The 18570-nt window shown below is 46.4% G+C and overlaps 1 protein-coding gene across 1 annotated transcript in view; it reads right to left on the bottom strand.

Moving 5' to 3' along the window:
• The window catches only part of LOC144699596 (Na(+)/H(+) exchange regulatory cofactor NHE-RF1-like), a 99618-nt gene extending 81919 nt beyond the window's left edge, over window positions 1-17699 (bottom strand). Inside the window, exon 1 of the mRNA XM_078570643.1 lies at window positions 17245-17699. Coding sequence (XP_078426769.1) covers window positions 17245-17679 — 435 coding nt within the window. The 5' untranslated portion in view covers window positions 17680-17699. The remainder of the gene's footprint in view (window positions 1-17244) is intronic.
• Between the last annotated feature and the right edge of the window lie 871 nt (window positions 17700-18570).

The following is an 18570-nucleotide window of genomic DNA, read 5'->3' as shown; positions in this document are numbered from 1 at the left end:
ATTTCCTAATCACTTTCTGAACAAGAACTCTGGCCAAACAAATCAACCAAGTAACATCAAACAAAATAAATAAAACCTTTTGAAAATTTCTAAGTACACGTTGAACCAAGTGCCCTGGTTTGTTGGGGTTAAAGGATCCAGGTTTCACACTTGTTTCAGGGTGACTGAGTAGGTACCAAGACAGAGAAGATCAGTAGACTGATCTTCGAAGAAACACATTTTGTTTCTTTACAAAAGAAACTCAGATACATTTGTGTGCTTACAACTCAAAATTCTGCCTTTACTCTTCAGACTCTAACTCAAGACTACTAACTACAGAGGTAGCCAGCGCTACTCTGCCAATGGGTATCAAGAGCACGTGACCTTACATTACAACATTTGTCTTAAGGATATATTACACATCAGATTACTACAGTGCAGCAATTGATTAAAATACACAACCTGGATCTGAGTTTCTAACAGCTCAGGTGAAAGTACTCCCCCATCCGATCCCTAGACACAGCCATCGAGCGTTGACCCAGAGCAGAATGCCTGAATCATACAGACCTCAGATAAAACCCTTCCTCCTCTGATAGCAGGGACACACATCAGTCCACAGCTAGCCTGAGCCACTGAACGTTGGGACACAACCCCAACAGTCAGCTATGGGTAACTGACCAAATGACAAGGCCTGGTAGTTGTCTTAGTGAGTCTTGGTAGACTCAGGATTTCCATTAACCAACCCAGCTCTGGCTAAATCTTGGCCTTTATATCTCAAGGGCTAGGATACAAGGGAGTGGAATTGATGACTCACCTATACAAAGCCCTGGTTGGACCTTGCCTGGGAGAATCATGAGCAGTTCTGGACACCATACCTTAGGCAGGGTAAACTAGCCTAGGAGGGAGTGGAGCTATGATTTGCCAGAGTGATACCTGCACTGCAAAGGTTAAATTACAAGGAGATCTCATATAAACTAGGATTGTATTCCAGGGAATTTAGAAGGTTAAGGGGTGTTCTGATCAAAACTTAAGATATCAAGGGGAACAGAAAGGATAGAGAGAAAGAAGCGACTTCAGTTGTTTGGGGATTCTGGGCCTAGGAGACAAAGCCTCAAAATCGAACCCAGAAACTTTTGAGTGTAAAATTAGGAAACATTTCTTCACACAAATTGGTGGAAGACATTTGGAACTCTTTCCTGCAAACAGCAATTGAAGCTAGGTTAATTGTTAATTTTAAATCTGAGGTTGATTGATTTTTTGTTATCCAGAGGTATTAAGGGATATGGGACAAAGGCGGGTATATGAAGTTACTGGTCAGCCACGATCTCACCGAATGGTGAGACAGGTTCAAGGGACTAAATGGCCTCCTGTTCCTATCGTCCAGCAATGTGAATCCTGAAAACAAACCCATGGAGGGATTTGGATTTAAGGCACAATAGCAAGCAGACTTGGTACATGTCCACCTACAGCTTAATGAGATCAGAGCAGTGACCATCTTCAGAATGAGCAGATGTCAGGCAAATGAGTATACTGGGGTTCACTCACTGACATTAACCTTTGGAAGATTCTTTTCAAACCAGATAACATGTGCTTACAAGGAAGTATGAAAACAAAGGAAAATTGGGGCTTCATTAGAATCATGGGGATTTAGCCACAATATAACTGTTTCAAGTTAAGAAAGGATGGGAACAGGGTAAATAGAAGCAGAAACAAAAACAGAAAATGCTGGAAAAACTCAGCAGGTCGAACAGCATCTGTGGAGAGAAGAAACAGAGTTAATGTTTCGAGTCCTTATGACTCTTCTTCAGAGCTCTGAAGAAATCACACGGACTCGAAACGTTACCTCTGTTTCTTCTCTCCACAGATGCTGCTCGAACTGCTGAGTTTTTCCAGCATTTTCTGCTTTTGTTTCAGATTTCCAGCATCCACAGTATTTTGCTTTTAAATAGAAGCAGAAACTGTTTTCAGTAGCTGAGGGTCTACAACAAGGGGACACAGGGACAAGATTAAAAACGCCAGATTTAGAAGTGAACAGGAGAATCGTTTTCACATAGTGAATTGAGAGGCTGTGGAACTCGCTACTAGGGTTCAAGTAGAGGCAGAAAGTATGTCAAAATGCTAGGTTCAATTAGATAGGTGCATGAAGGCAAAAGGGTCGACCGGATATGGGAACAACGTCGGCAATTGTGACTAGAATAATTTGCTCACACAGAGGGTTAATGCCCCTTTCAGTGCTGTAACTGCAATGTCTCTCCTCTGACCCACAGCACATGAAGCTCATTGTAGCTTCACAAATGCTACAAATTAACTGAATTATCACAACATTCAATTATAGTAACACACACTTCCTCAACTCAACTGAGTCCTCGGGTAGAAACTTCACCGCATCCAACACCAACATGGCCCACAGTCGCCAGATGAATCTTCACAATCCAGGCCGCTTATTAAAGCTCAGTACCACAATAAACCTGGCACTCTACACCACATAGACTCCCCAAACATGTACTACTCCCACAAACTAATTTATTTCAAACAACCACACTCTCAAATTCCCTTCACATGCAGCCTACCTCCCACACACTCACTAACTCTTGCATAAAGCAATGTAATTTAAATAGAAGTAGAGTCAGACAGACAGGCAGGCCCAAGTAGGACTATATTCAACCTATATTCACTCAAACGGCCCAAGTACTAAGTGCCAGCCTTGGAGAAAGACAAGGTACCAGAGCCTGACCTGGACCCCACCCAACAGGCACCAGCATGAGGCTGGCAGGGGCCATATACCGAGGGAGTGCTGCACTGTTGGTGATGCTGTCTTTCAGAGGAGATATTATACTGAGGCCCTGTCTGCGCTCTCAGATGGATGTAAAAGATCCCAAGGCATTGTTTCAAAGAGAAGCAAAGGGAGTTCTCTCCAGTGTCCTGGCCAGTTATTTACCTCTCCACCAATGTCACAAAAAATTGTCTGGTCATTATCACATTGCTGTTTGTGGGACATTAGTGTGTATAAACTAGCTGCCATATTTCCTACATTATAACAGTGAGTACACTTTAAAAGTATTTCATTGGTTGTAAAATGTTTTGAGAGAAGTGCTGAAGCTGTGAAAGGCACTAGGTAAAGACAAGTCTTTCTTTATTGTTAAACCCCTACTGAATGTTTAGATTAATTTTGACAGAAGCAGGATGAAAGGGTTTTCTTTAATCTACACTAAAGCTGATTCCATCACGTGCAGTGATGTGTGAAGTAAACAGTGGGGGTAGTTTGGAAGGTGCAGATGTCGAGAGTAATTCTGCTGCTTACAGTGTTGAAATTAAAGCTGTAAGAGTGAGGTTTTCGAGCATGTTCTCTTCACAGCTCTGCTAATGTCCTGTGCAGTCACTGAGGAAGTCTCTTGCGGTTTCAGTCGCATTCTTCATGATCCTCGGTGGGCCCAATTGCAATTCTGGGGTCAGCTGACTCACTACATTAAACCTAGTGCCTCAGCCGCTTTATCGGAAACCACAAAGGGTTGCATAAGTTCTCGACTGAGAAGTTCAAGTGTTTGCCACCGAGTGCTGCAGGAAGTTTATCAAAGAGATAGAATAGGACTAAACCACAGGTGAACATATAATGCAGTAAAAGCCCAGCAGGCTCACTGAACATGTCTGGTAACTAAATATTCACTGATACAGGGATAAAATTATTGTGAATAAACACAGGATTGTTAGCGAGGGACAGGACCGGATCTACTGGATCCCTCACGAATATGCTAGCACCCATTGCACTCGCACTGGGTGGGGTGACAATCTGTAGCTGTCAGACTGTGACACCCCTCTCCCAAATCCACCCTCCAACACTAGGGTGGTGCCTTCAGGTAAAGAGATGACAACAGGGTCCTATATAGTAGGCAGAATCTCATGACCAACAGGGTAAAAGAGCAGGAAATTCAGCATTTCCATTAATCAAGATGCATCAAATACTCAGCTACCAATAGTTGGACTCAGACAGGAATGGACACAGCAAGATTGGATCTGGACTGGACAGGTTTCAAGTATACCAACAAGAAGTTTTTGTCAAACTCTCATCTGGGAATGCCACAAACACTTCAAGAAACAGACAGGTGCCCATTCAATGAGGACAGAGTGTCCACTGCCTCTCAACATGCCCCCTCAGCAAGGGCACAGTGTCCACTACACTTCACCCTCCTCCCTCAGCCAGGGTACAGACCATGTCAGATATTATGCATTAGGAATACACAATCAAAGACTGCAGGAGCTCTCATTTTAGACAAAACCATTTTAAATTTAGAGGACAAGGTGTCAGCTGTGGTTTTACTCAGTAACAGTCTCCACTTCAAATTAGGTGATCATGGGTTCAAGTATCACTCTAGATACTCGAACCCATAATCTGGGTTGACACTCCAGTGCATTACTGAGAGAGTGCTGCACTGTCAGAGGCACCTCCTTTTGAAGGAGACTGAAAAGGGATGTCCAATCTGCCCTCTCAGGCGGATGTAAAAGGTCCACAAGTATTATGTGAAGAGGAGCAGGGGAGTTCTCTCCGGTGTGATCGCACACATTTATCCCTCAGTCAACAGCTGCAACGTTCTCCAGTCACAGTAGGTCAAGGATCCACAACTTTGTGACTCGAAGGAACGGGAGAATTACTAACAGAGCCAAGTTAACAATTTATGAAAAAGTTTCTAAAACTTTGCCCAACAGTTTAAAAAAAACACATGGAAATTCCACAACACAACACACAGTCAACAAGGGCCATTTGCTTCAGAATGTCACATCCAAAAGAAGCAGCCTGCTAAGAGGCAGGTGTCATCAGGGTCATTTCAGCTGACTGAGTCCAGATCCACCCTGTCCACACACAGTAATTCCTCCAAAATCTGGTTCTCAGCTTCAAAACAATTACTCTGTCAATGTGCCAAAGGGAAGGTTTTTCACAGGTTTTATAATCTAGCAGCAGATCAGTGTAAATCTGGGGCTTTTCAACAACACGATAACCACCACTGGATAAACACACAGCATTAACTCTTACTCATCAACATTCAACATCATCAGAGATTTCCATTCTATTAGCTCACATAAACTGGGAACTTCTAACCCCATGCTGTACCTGCGCTGGGAGTGTTTGATGGAGACAGTGTAGAGGGAGCTTTACTCTGTATCTAACCCCGTGCTGTACCTGTCCTTGGAGTGTTTGATGGGGACGGTGTAGAGGGAGCTTTACTCTGTATCTAACCCCATGTTGTACCTGTCCTGGGAGTGTTTGATGGGGACGGTGTAGAGGGAGCTTTACTGTGTATCTAACCCCGTGCTGTACCTGTCCTGGGAGTGTTTGATGGGGACGGTGTAGAGGGAGCTTTACTCTGTATCTAACCCCGTGCAGTACCTGTCCTGGGAGTGTTTTATGGGGACAGTGTAGACGGAGCTTTACTCTGTATCTAACCCAGTGCTGTACCTGCCCTGGGAGTGTTTGATGGGGACAGTGTAGAGGGAGCTTTACTGTGTATCTAACTCCGTGCTGTACCTGTCCTGGGAGTGTTTGATGGGGACAGTGTAGAGGGAGCTTTACTGTGTATCTAACCCCGTGCTGTACCTGTCCTGGGAGTGTTTGATGGGGACGGTGTAGAGGGAGCTTTACTCTGTATCTAACCCCGTGCAGTACCTGTCCTGGGAGTGTTTTATGGGGACAGTGTAGACGGAGCTTTACTCTGTATCTAACCCAGTGCTGTACCTGCCCTGGGAGTGTTTGATGGGGACAGTGTAGAGGGAGCTTTACTGTGTATCTAACCCCGTGCAGTACCTGTCCTGGGAGTGTTTTATGGGGACAGTGTAGACGGAGCTTTACTCTGTATCTAACCCAGTGCTGTACCTGTCCTGGGAATGTTTGATGAAACACAAGTAGCATGAGATGCTTAGGGGTTCACAGTATGAACAACTGTAAGCTTAAGATGAAAAATATGAAAAATAACAAGAGCCCAGGTTTCCCACCCCCATAAACCTTTCAAAACAAGTGCTTCTCACACAAACAGTGTCAAAGTACACTGGATCCTGTCAATATTAAACAGTTGCAGAGACTGTCGTGGGAAAAGTCCAGCATATATGGACCAGTTAATCAAAATTCTTTAAAAATATGTCAGGGCACAAAAACTTTAACATCTCTGAATGATATTACCAAGGATATTGATTGTTACAAAGTAGAAGATCAAAGTCTAACATTGTAATTCAGCATAAAGACAGACCAAATTATGGATTGACAGAGTTCTGAGGTCTTTTTTTTTTTAATGCATTCATGGGATGTGGGCATCACTGGCTGGGCCAGCATTTATTGCCCATCCCTAATTGCCTTGAGAAGGTGGTGATGAGCTGCCTTCTTGAACCGCTGCAGGTACACCCACAGTGCTGTTAGGAAGTTCCAGGATTTTGACCCAGCGACAGTGAAGGAAAGGCGATATATTTCCAAGTCAGGATGGTGTGTGGCTTTGAGGGGACCTTCCAGGTGGTGGTGTTCCCATGTGTCTGCTGCCCTTGTCCTTCTAGATAGTAGTGGTCGTGGGTTTGGAAGGTGCTGCCTAAGGAGCCTTGGTGAGTTCCTGCAGTGTATCTTGTAGATGGTACACACTGCTCCTACTGTGCGTCGGTGGTGGAGGAAGTGAATGTTTGTGGAAGGGGTGCCTATCGAGCAGGCTGCTTTGTACTGGACCGTGTCAAGCTTCGAGTGTTGTGGGAGCTGCACTCATCCAGGCAAGTGTACAGTATTCCATCACACTCCTGACTTGTGCGTTGTAGATGGTGGACAGGCTTTGGGGAGTCAGGAGGTGAGTTACTTGCCACAGGATTCCTAGCCTCTGACCTGCTCTTGTAGCCACAGTATTTGTATACTAGTCCAGTTCAGTTTCTGGTCAATGGTAACCCCCATGGTGCTGATAGTGGAGGTTTCAGTGATGGTAATGCCATTGAATGTCAAGGGGTGATGGTTGGATTCTCTCTTGCTGGAGATGGTCATTGCCTGACACTTGTGTGGTACGAATGTTACTTGTCACTTATCAACCCAAGCCTGGATATTGTCCAGGTCTTGCTGCATTTGGACATGGACTGCTTCAGTATTTGAGGAGTTGTGAATGATGCTGAACATTGTACAATCATCAGCGAACATCCCCACTTCTGACCTTATGACGGAAGGAAGGTCATTGATGAACAGCTGAAAATGGTTGGGCCTTGGACACTACCCTGAGGAACTCCTGCAGAACTGAGATGATTGGCCTCCAACAACTACAACTATCTTCCTTTGTGCTAGGTATAACTCCAACCAATGGAGAGTTTTCCCCAATTCCCATTGACACCAGCTTTGCTAGGGCTCCTTGATGCCACACTCGGTCAAATGCGGCCTTGATGTCAAGGGCAGTCACTCTCACCTCACCTCTGGGGTTCAGCTCTTTTATCCATGTTTAAACCAAGGCTGTAATGAGGTCAGGAGCTGATCTCCACTCTATAGTATGGAAACAGCTCTGAGGGTGTGCCCCTAAAGACTGTAGACAGATGAAAGAGGTCAGGATCCCCAGACCTGCCACAGATCCAGAGTGAAGACTGGACCAACATCTGGTTCCACTATGAGGAGCTTCATGATTGAATACCCTGCAGACACATGGTATATAGGTTAGTACGAGTGGATACAGGAGCTAGTGACACTCGGACAGTAAGTTCACCATTCGACACTATCTTCAGAAGGAAAACAGAACTTCAATTTCACATTTTTGTCACTTCCACTGTACCAACACTCAACAATAACCTGCATTTACATAACACCTGGAACATCCCAAGGGGTTTCACAGGTGTGTTATCAAACAAAAATCAACATCAAGCCAAAGGAGGAGATATTGGAATGGTGGCTTAAAACTTAGTTAAAGAGGTAGATTTTGAGAACAATATGAAAGGAGAGGGAGGCAGGGAGGGAATTCCATGGAATGTGTTAGTTGGGATAGGAGGACGATCAAGAGGTCACAACTGGAGGTTGTGAGGTTGGAGGGGATTACAGAGAAAGGCAGGGCAGAGGCCATGGAGGGATTTGAAAACAAGGGTGAGAGTTTTAAAATTGAGACAGCATCAGAGCGGGGTAATAGGTACGAATTAGAAGATGGCAGCAAAGGTTTGGAAGAGCTGAAGTTTGCAGAGGGTGAATGAGGGAGGCCAGTCAGAAGAGTATTTGAATAGAAGAGTCTGCAAGTAACAAACCACTTCACACATCAAACCACCAATAACATGTGGCAACTCTTCCTTAATGGGCTGAAAATCAGAATGCATTGTGCAGCAAGTTATATAAAACTATGACAGCTGATGGTTCCTATTTAACATTGTACCTTTAATGAAAAGAATGGGAGCTCCCTTACTGGTTAATTCAGTAACCACAGGACCCAGTATGAGCCTGAGACCCACAAACTAAGTTCCAGGTTCAGAGATGTCATAGACAAAAGGACAAAGAGGTGTTGACAGTGGTGATATTAGCTAAGAAATGTGCTAATAGGTGACATTAAGGGTAGAAAGCAGGACAAGCAAGGTACAGATAGACCTAGTGGGGGTGGGGTGGGGGAAAGGGATCGAAATAGGCTAAAAGGTACAGATAAAACAACGGATGGAAATACATTTAAAAATAATGGAAATAGGTGGGAAAAGAAAAATATATATAAATTATTGGAAAAAGGGGGATCGGAAAGGGGGTGGGGATGGAGGAGAGAGTTCATGATCTAAAGTTGTTGAATTCAAAATTCAGCCCGGAAGGCTGTAAAGTACCTAGTCGGAAGATGAGGTGCTGTTCCTCCAGTTTGCGTTGAGCTTCACTGGAACAATGCAGCAGGCCAAGGACGGACATGTGGGCATGAGAGCAGGGTGGAGTGTTAAAATGGCAAGTGACAGGGAGGTCTGGGTCATGCTTGCAGACAGACCGAAGGTGTTCCACAAAGCGGTCACCCAGTCTGCGTTTGGTCTCTCCAATGTAGAGGAAACCGCATTGGGAGCAGCGAATGCAGTAGACTAAATTGAGGGAAGTGCAAGTGAAATGCTGCTTTACTTGAAAGGAGTGTTTGGGCCCTTGGACGGTGAGGAGAGGGGAAGTAAAGGGGCAGGTGTTGCACCTTCTGCGGTTGCATGGGGAAGTGCCGTGTCTCCACCTATCACTGGCCCTCTATGCAGCTTTACTTGTCCCACCCCTCCTCAAACCAGCTTATATTTCACCTCTTTTCTATTTTTCCTTAGTCCTGCTGAAGAGTCATACGGACTTGAAACGTTAACTGTATTCCTCTCCGCAGATGCTGTCAGACCTGCTGAGTTTTTCCAGGTATTTTTGTTTTTGTTTCGGAATTCCAGCATCCGCAGTTTTTTGCTTTTATCCGGGTTCAGTGTCCTGTCCTGTGAGCTCAACTTGGGCAGAACATTAAAAAGGGTGGAAATCACCAAGGGTCATCATAGTTAACTAACAATAGTGACATCTGGTCAGAGGGGCAAGTATGTGATGACAGCCAAGAATAGGACAGGGAGTATCAGCAATGCCCCCGCCCCCTCATGAAATAGTCAGACTCACCATCTGAGCAGCAAAGCACTTGCCACCTATGCCCCCTCACATGTACTTCCCTCCTCCATATGCACTGCCACACATTCCCCCCAACACAGGATTCTGTATAAATATTAACATAGCAAAGAAACAAAAGATATATTTAAAATCAATATTTTCTCTGTGTATTAATGCTGAGATAACAAGCTTTGAAATTTGCTTAGTTCGATTTTTTGAAACATAGCCTCATGCAAACTCTCGGACTTTGAGTTATGCGTCAGTCTGGGTAAACAACCTTGCAGCTTCATTTAATAGTTCAGCACATTGCACCATCCCCAACAGGAGGTTAAGTGCTGAAACAGGACAAAACAGTTTCACATACAAAACCAACTCCTCTTCACATATACTTGGCCACAGCAACACTTTCTTAAAACACAAACTGTACAATCTAACAGCGCAGGACACCATTCAGCCCATCGTACCCCTGCTTGTGCTTTGAAAGAGTTCTCCAATTAATCCCATACCCACTGTTCTTTCCCCATAGTGTAAATCCTTTCAACTGGCTACTGTCCCTTCTGCCACCTCAAACAGTTTCTTTATTTGCTGTCAAAATCCCTCTTGATTTTGAATATCTCTATTAAATCATCCCTTAAATTTCCCTGCTCAAGGAGAATATCCCAGCTTCTCCAATCTTTCCATATAACTGAATTCCCTCATAGAATCGGAGAAAGTTTACGGCACAGAAAGAGGTCACTTGGCCCATCGTGTCTGCGTCGGCCAAAAACAAACCACCCAGCCTCATGATACCATCCCAGTCAATCTTCTCGATACCCTCTCAAAGGCCTTGATATTCTTTCTAAAGTGTAGCATTCAGAATTGAACACAATATCTCAGGCTAAGGCCAAAACAGTAAATTATAAAGGGTTAGCATAACGTACTTACTTTTCTACTCTAAGCATCTATTAATAAAGTCAAAGATCCCAAATGCTTTTTTAAAAACCAGCTTCCCAACTTGTCCTTCAAAGCTTTTGTGTATGTGAACCCCCAAGAATCTCTATTCCTGTAGCTCCTTAAAATGGAATATAGGAAACACTGCTGTTGCTGAATGTTAATTTTTGTTTAATCCATTCAGAGGATGTGCACATTGCTGGCAAGTACAGCATTTGTTGCCCATCCCCAACTGCCCTTGAAAAGATATTGAGTTGCCTTTCTGCTGAACCGCTGCTGTCCATGTGGTGTAGGTACACCCACAGTGCTGTTAGGGAGGGAGTTCCAGGATTTTGACCCAGTGACAGTGAAGGAACGGCGATATATTGCCAAGTCAGGATGGTGAGTGACTTGGAGGGGAACTTGTAAGTGGTGGTGTTCCCATCTATCTGCTGCCCTTGTCCTTCTAGATGGTAGCGGTTGTGGGTTTGGAAGGTGCTGTCGAAGGAGCCTTGGTAAGTTGCTGCAGTGCATCTTGTGGTTGGTACCCACTGCTGCTACTGTATGTCAGTGGTGGGGGGAGCGAATGTTGAAGGTGGTGGATGGGGTGCCAATCAGCAGGCCCTGGCTGGTGTTAAGCTTCCTGAGTATTGTTGGAACCGCACTCATCCAGATAATGTCATAGGTACCATGTGTTCTAGGTGTTGGTTGAGAGTTAATGTTCACCAGGCCAGCGGGGGGAACTCTTTAAACAGGGATCTTTCACTGTCTGCTGCTATGGTCCACAACTCATAGCTTGGGTCCACAGATATAGGTCCTCAAAAGGAAACCCAAGGTGCTCTCCCCATTTTATTGAACCACTACTCTCTATTGGAAGGGATAACAGAATTAACAAACCGTCCATGCCTCCACATTCCTTTCAGTCAGGTTCCGCTGCAGTCAGAATCATGCATCTGCCTCCCTTTCACAATCACACATTGGCAAAAAATACACACAACCTGCCGTCTGTAAAATGTGCACCAAATGCTCAGTGACAGAAGGAAAACCAAGTCATTTGCTGTGCTTTAAGGAATCCAGGCTATTCACAAGTTCACTATGCAGAATGGGGTAAATCTAAAATAACTGCCAGTTCTGACTATACTCTCAGGATACATTTTCTTTTACTTGATGTAGAAGAAGCTGACACAGGAAATCCAGGGGTTGGGTTGATCATGTGAATGGTGCCTGGATGGTGCGGAGAGAGCGACACCAGCCTCTAGAACTTGGTTCAGACTTTCCTAGTCTCGAGCACAAAATCCAGACAGACACTCTCAGCCAGCACTGAGGGCCAGTCTTTCTGATGGGGGTCACTATTGCAAAGAAGAGCAGAGAATGTTCTCTCCAGTGTCCTGGACAATATTTATCCCTCAACCATCATCACTAAAACAGATTATCTGGCCATTGATAACATTATCACGTTGCCATTGTAACCTTAGGTGTCATTAGTGCAGGTGCCACACCAACAGCAACCTGTGGAGCATCAGTTAAAAACCACACTGACACACCAGGAAGTGAACAGCATCATTACTTGTCTGTTCAGTTTGCAGCTCCTAGCTAACCTCCTTACCCTGCCCATAGTTACAAGTGTGTCTATCAAGGAGCTCTCAGTAAGGATGTCCATGAGACAAACAGCAAACCTTGTCTGATAATTACTTTCACATGCTGGACTTACCCTAACTTTCCATCAAGCCTCTCTCCAGCCTTCAAAGGCACAGCATTTTATGGTTAAAACAAATCAAGTGAATTTATTCAACTATAAACGAACAAGCCCGTGAAGGACAGGCATATAATCTAATTCGACAGTCACCACTGACATCATTCTAATAACGGAGTGGACAAAATAATAAAAAGATCACAACTCAAAGAAACACATTCGTTCTGTTTCTTTTCCGATCAAACTAATCATTGGTGTTCAGGAATTTCAAACTGATCAGTTTGTGCTCTGAATGTTACAGGAACTTCCTAGATTTCCAACATTCCAACACTCACATCTAAAAGGGGCCAGTCATGTACGAACAGAACCATGCACAGCATTGTTTAATTTTGAATTATAGCCTATAATCAACACACTGTGAAACTTGTGTCAATACTGTTAACAGTAATAAGAACTCAGGCAATTTTTAAACAGCTCATGTACAGTAAATGGATTTTAAAGGGACAGCTACAAAAAGCCAATGGGTCCCAATTATTCCACACTACCAGACCCAGCTCTCTATCCAGCACAACCCCAACATTACCAAAACCCTCAACAATCTAACAGTTAATTCAGCAGAAAGGTTTGCTTCAGACTGGTTATAATTATGCTGCAGTTAAAGGAAGCAGTATCATTCCACTTACCAAAACATTATCTGAGCAACTACCACCCATGGAAGTCAAACCTGCATTCCAAGCCTTTAGTTGATTTCACATAAATGAATTTCTGGAGTTAAAACGGATAGTCTCTTTGCACACTAATGAATACACCAGGCAGTTTAAAGGAAAAACTAAGCTATAGTTACTTTGGTGGCAGGAACGCTGGATGCTAATCCATGCAAATTGATAGAGTGATGACACTCTATAAAGGGGCTGGGATGAGGCAGGCATTAAGCAAGTTGTCTATTTATTACATCTCCCCAATGAAGGGATATTGGTTTACTGAGGCCTGTTTCATCCCCACAGCCAAAGTACATCAGGCAGAGCAGAGCTCCATGTGAAGAGGTCTGAACAAATCTGCATTTGTGGATCTGGTTAGCAGGGCTCAGACATTCCCCAATTCAGGAATGCCCCAAATATGGAACTGAAGAGTTCCTCACTGTTGGAGGCAGTAACGACCACCAATTGGAGGGCATTCTTTCCATCTGCTATTTAGTACATCACCCATATTTAAATTATGGAGCTATTTTGGGGTCTTTCTGCTTCAGTATATTACTTTAGCTAGAGATAAATCGGATTCATTGGTTTAGCCTGCAACTAGCTCTGGTGATTATTTTCAGCCTTTGAAGGAGGTAGAGAAGATGGCTGGCATCATATATATTCACCAGTTAATGGGTTAGTTGTGAAATCAGGACACACTAACCATAGACTGTATCGAATAAAAATGCAAGCTTCAATTTATTGGAAATGGATTGCCTTTTTGTTATGAACAAGAGACCAAGTATTTGTAAAAAGCTTACAATTGTCTCAGACTGCTGGCCAGAATTCAATCTGACTGGCTTCACTCCAGAATGGCATTTACATAATGTGCCAAACTACTGTGTAACTTCAGAATCCATCACCACTCGTCTCCCATTAGCACCAACAATAACTGACACAAAGGGTTGTGGGTTCCTGCCTAACCAGGCACCAAGGAGGCTCACAACGTTGGAAGCACAACCTCCCAGAGATATCTCAACCATGGTCACACTGCAGTGGGTCTAGTGAACTCTGAGGATCCCAACAGCAAAACACAGATCATGATTGACCGATGCCATTTGGGAGTTAATGGTAAGCGGACAAGCCATTAAACTTTCCTGATTAAGAGACAGTACTTCAACAGGAACTCGCTGTGAAAAATACTGCAACAATTCAACAAAAGGTTCCACAAAAGCAAAAGCTCCAAAAAAATAAGTCCATGAAAACCACAATATGGCCATTGTGCAGTCTGTCCACTGGGCACCTGACTCTTCCAAGTTTCCTCATAGTTAGAAAGATTCATTTCTAGACTTTCTCCTCCTAAAATTGGGCTATGCTTAGAGAGCATTTTGATCAACACAAGATATACAGGTCAATCACTATAACGCTGGGGTACAGTACTGGTGGGGACAGGTCAACCTTTGTATAACACTGGGGTACAGTACTGGTGGGGACAGGTCTGTCACTGTATAACACTGGGGTACAGTACTGTTGGGGACAGGCCTGTCACTGTATAACACTGGGGTACAGTACTGGTGGGGACAGGTCTGTCACTGTATAACATTGGGGTACAGTACTGGTGGGGACAGGTCTGTCACTGTATGACACTGGGGTACAGTACTGGTGGGGACAGGTCTGTCACTGTATAACACTGGGGTACAGTACTGGTGGGGACAGGTCTGTCACTGTATAACATTGGGGTACAGTACTGGTGGGGAATGGTCTGTCACTGTATGACACTGGGGTACAGTACTGGTGGGGACAGGTCTGTCACTGTATAACACTGGGGTACAGTACTGGCGGGGACAGGTCTGTCACTGTATAACACTGGGGTACAGTCCTGGTGGGGACAGGTCTGTCACTGTATAACACTGGGGTACAGGGACAGGTCTGTCACTGTATAACACGGGGGTGCAGGGATAGGTCTGTCATTTGAGGTGAAAGTAATTTAGGTGCAATTAATAATAACGAAGCAGTAACTCAAGTGTGGTGGCTTTTGGTTTCCATCTATAATGTATTGATATTAATACTTGGAGGACGTAATTGTGACAGTAGTGAGTTACAAATTTCAGAAAAAGAATGATCCGCTCTTCAAGCTCAGCATCAAAGTTGATACTTAACCTCAACGCAGGAGAAACGCTGAGGCGTCGTACAGGGGTTTTCCGTATTCACGTCCGACAAGTGAATGAAGTGAGCCATTTACGAGTACACAAACTCATGAATTTTCTATGCAAGTTTGGATGTCAATCCAGCATTTCCCCAAGTGATTCATTTGAAACATTAATTGAGCTCCTTCTTTCAGAAGCAAAAGTGACCAGATTCAACTCATATCGCTCACCTGTCAGTATGAGGAGCCTCAGCACCCGAGGTTGGGGGGTGCAGGGGAGAAACATACAAAACATAGAAAATTTACACTACAGGACGCCACACAGACCAGCATGTCTATGCCAGTTGAAAGAAGTGATCCAGTCTAATCCCACTCTCCAGCTCTTGGCCCATCACCCTGTAGGTTACAGAACCTCAAGGGCATCTTCAGCTACTTTTTAAATGTAATGGAAGGCAGTGAGTTCCAGGTTATCACCACCCTCTGGGTCAAAAATCACTCCTCAAATCCTTCCACCAATTACTTCAAATTGATGCCCCTGGTTACTGACCTCTCTGCTAAGGAAACCTGTATCCAGGCCCCTCATAATTTTATACATCCCCTCAGCCTACTCTATCCCAAAGAAAACAACCCTACCTAGCCTGTCCAATCTTTCCTCATCGCTAAATTTCTCCAGCCTTAGCAACATCCTCATAAATTTCCTCTGCACCCTCTCTAGTGAGGTCACATCCTTCCTGTCATGTGGTGACCAGAACTGTATTCGTTGCTCTGTGGTAAAACGAGTGTTTTACACCATTCTAGCAGAACCTCCCGCTCTGCATACCTGGGCCTCAGTTAAGAAAGGAAAATATCCCCATGTGTCTCCTGAAGGAATTTTTAAAAATTGTTCACTGTCTTCATCAGTTCCTGCAGGAAATCTCCTGCTCCCCAGCCAGGCTCGGGATCTCCGCTGGGCGAGGGGTGAGACACCTCCACTACTGCCAGTCACAGGCAGTTTGACGAACTGCACTGGCTCTCCAGGTGGAGGCAGTAAAAGAAAGAAGTTTTCTCTGTTCTACCCAATAATGGGGTCTCACTCCTAACTCACTACCTCAATGTGACACTTTCCCCATTTCCCAATAGGAATCAATCCTGTGAACAATGAGTGAAAAGTAAATACAGTTTGTGCTGTGAATCCAACATGGTAACTGTCCTGGCAATGCCCAGATATCTCTTACTGTTGAAATGTGACAGCCAATTAGCACCCAATCAGATCCACAAACCAGAACATGGTAACAAGCAGATAACCTGTTTTAGTGGTGCTGGTTGAGGGATAAATATTGGTCAGGACACCAGGGAGAATTCCCTTGTTCTTTAAATAATGCTGTGGAATGTTCCACATCCACCCAGGAGGATAGGCGTTGCCTCAGTTTTACATTGCATTCAGAAGACAGCAGTTGCGCCGGTGCAGCACTCCCTCTGTACTGCACTGGAGCAGCAGCTTGTTTATTGTGCTCAAGGCTCCAGAGGTGGATCCGTAAACTTTAAATAACCACTTTCAAGTGACTAGTGCCAAAAATGCAAAACTTTTCCCTCCAAACTTAGACAAGAAAATACTGCAAGACATGGAGCTTTACACAATCATCAACTAACAGAGTCCTGTGGAGATCACCGACTGATACTCTTTCAGTGTAGCAGCAGCTTTAGTGGGGGTGATCAGATTTGGGATCCCACTACTGTAAACCTGCACCACACTCCCATTCATCCAATCGATGGCTTTAGCACTGGCTGTACACATGCTATCCTCAATGACTGGAGAAATGCCTGAGCTGTGGTCATCCAATACATACCCTGTACAATAAATACATGAGCTACTGACCAATCGTGTGTGTCCACAAGTACGAAAGTACACCCCCCCCACAGCCCCAGGCAGTGCCCACACACCCCCACAGCCCCGGGCAGTGCCCACACACCCCTGGGCAGTGCCCACACCCCCTGGCAGTGCCCACACACCCCAGCAGTGCCCACACACCCCCATAGCCCCTGGCAGTGCCCACACACCCCAGCAGTGCCCACACCCCCTGGCAGTGCCCACACCCCACACTCACTGGCAGTGCCCACACACCCCCAGGCAGTGCCCACACACCCCCAGGCAGTGCCCACACACCCCCAGGCAGTGCCCACAGCCCCACCCCACCCCTGGGCAGTGCCCACCCCCCCAGGCAGTGCCCACAGCCCCACCCCACCCCTGGGCAGTGCCCACCCCCCCAGGCAGTGCCCCCTTGGGCCAGCCCAGCTCCCTCCTCCTCACCTTCTCGCTGCTGCTCTGAGACACAGTATCGGCCGCTTTGGGCTCGGCTGCAGGGGTTTTCTCCTCGGGTTCCTCCTGCTGCTCCTCGCCCTGCTCGGTGTCGGGGATGCCGTCGATGAATTCCTCCTTACACACCAGCCCCCGGGCCCTCAGCAGCTCTTCCGTCTCCCTGTCCACCACCAGCAGCCGGGTCTGCTCGGCCACCGCCTTGATCTTCTGCACCACTTGCTGGTGACTGTCCTGCTCCACATTGTCCCCGTTCACCTGAACCACTTTATCCCCGGGCCGCAGCCCCGCTCTCTCAGCCGGAGAGGCCGCTTCCACCAGGCGGATAAACTGGCCGGTCTTCCCCTTCTCCCCGTGCAGGTGGAAGCCGTATCCAGTCGGGCCTTTCTCGATGACACAGAGCCGGGGCCGGAGCTGCTCCTTGGTCATGGTGTCTCCCCCCGTCCCCCACCCCGGGATCGCTCCTCACTCACTCGGGGATACTCTGTATCGGAGCCGGGGACCGGGGATACTCGGGATCGGAGCCGGGGACCGGGGATACTCGGTATCGGAGCCGGGGACCGGGGATACTCGGTATCGGAGCCGGGGACCGGGGATACTCGGTATCGGAGCCGGGGACCGGGGATACTCGGTATCGGAGCCGGGGACCGGGGATACTCTGTATCGGAGCCGGGGACCGGGAATACTCGGTATCGGAGCCGGGGACCGGGGATACTCGGAGCCGGGGACCGGGGATACTCGGTATCGGAGCCGGGGACCGGGAATACTCGGTATCGGAGCCGGGGACCGGGAATACTCGGTATCGGAGCCGGGGACCGGGGATACTCGGAGCCGGGGACCGGGGATACTCGGTATCGGAGCCGGGGATACTCGGTATCGGAGCCGGGGACCGGGGATACTCGGTATCGGAGCCGGGGATACTCGGTATCGGAGCCGGGGACCGGGGATACTCGGTATCGGAGCCGGGGATACTCGGTATCGGAGCCGGGGACCGGGGATACTCGGAGCCGGGGACCGGGGATACTCGGAGCCGGGGACCGGGGATACTCGGTATCGAGTCTCCGGGATACTTTGTCTCGGGGCCGGGACTTGACAAACTGCAACAAAGTATCCGCGCAGCCCAGGCAGCCTCCGCCCCCCCTTTGACTGACAGCTCAACCCTCCAATCACCGACAGTACCGCTCAGCCCCCAGCCAATAGGCGCTGTCGCCCTGGCTGGCCCCGCCCCTTTATTAATATTTATTCCACGTTGCCCTCAGGATTTGCTTCTCTGACATGTGAAAAGTCGGAGATTTTTTTATGTTCGTCAATTCATTCAGC

This window comes from Cetorhinus maximus, chromosome 24 (assembly GCF_964194155.1).
Source record: "Cetorhinus maximus chromosome 24, sCetMax3.hap1.1, whole genome shotgun sequence".
Taxonomy (NCBI): domain Eukaryota; kingdom Metazoa; phylum Chordata; class Chondrichthyes; order Lamniformes; family Cetorhinidae; genus Cetorhinus; species Cetorhinus maximus.
This window is presented reverse-complemented; position numbering and strand designations above follow the sequence as displayed.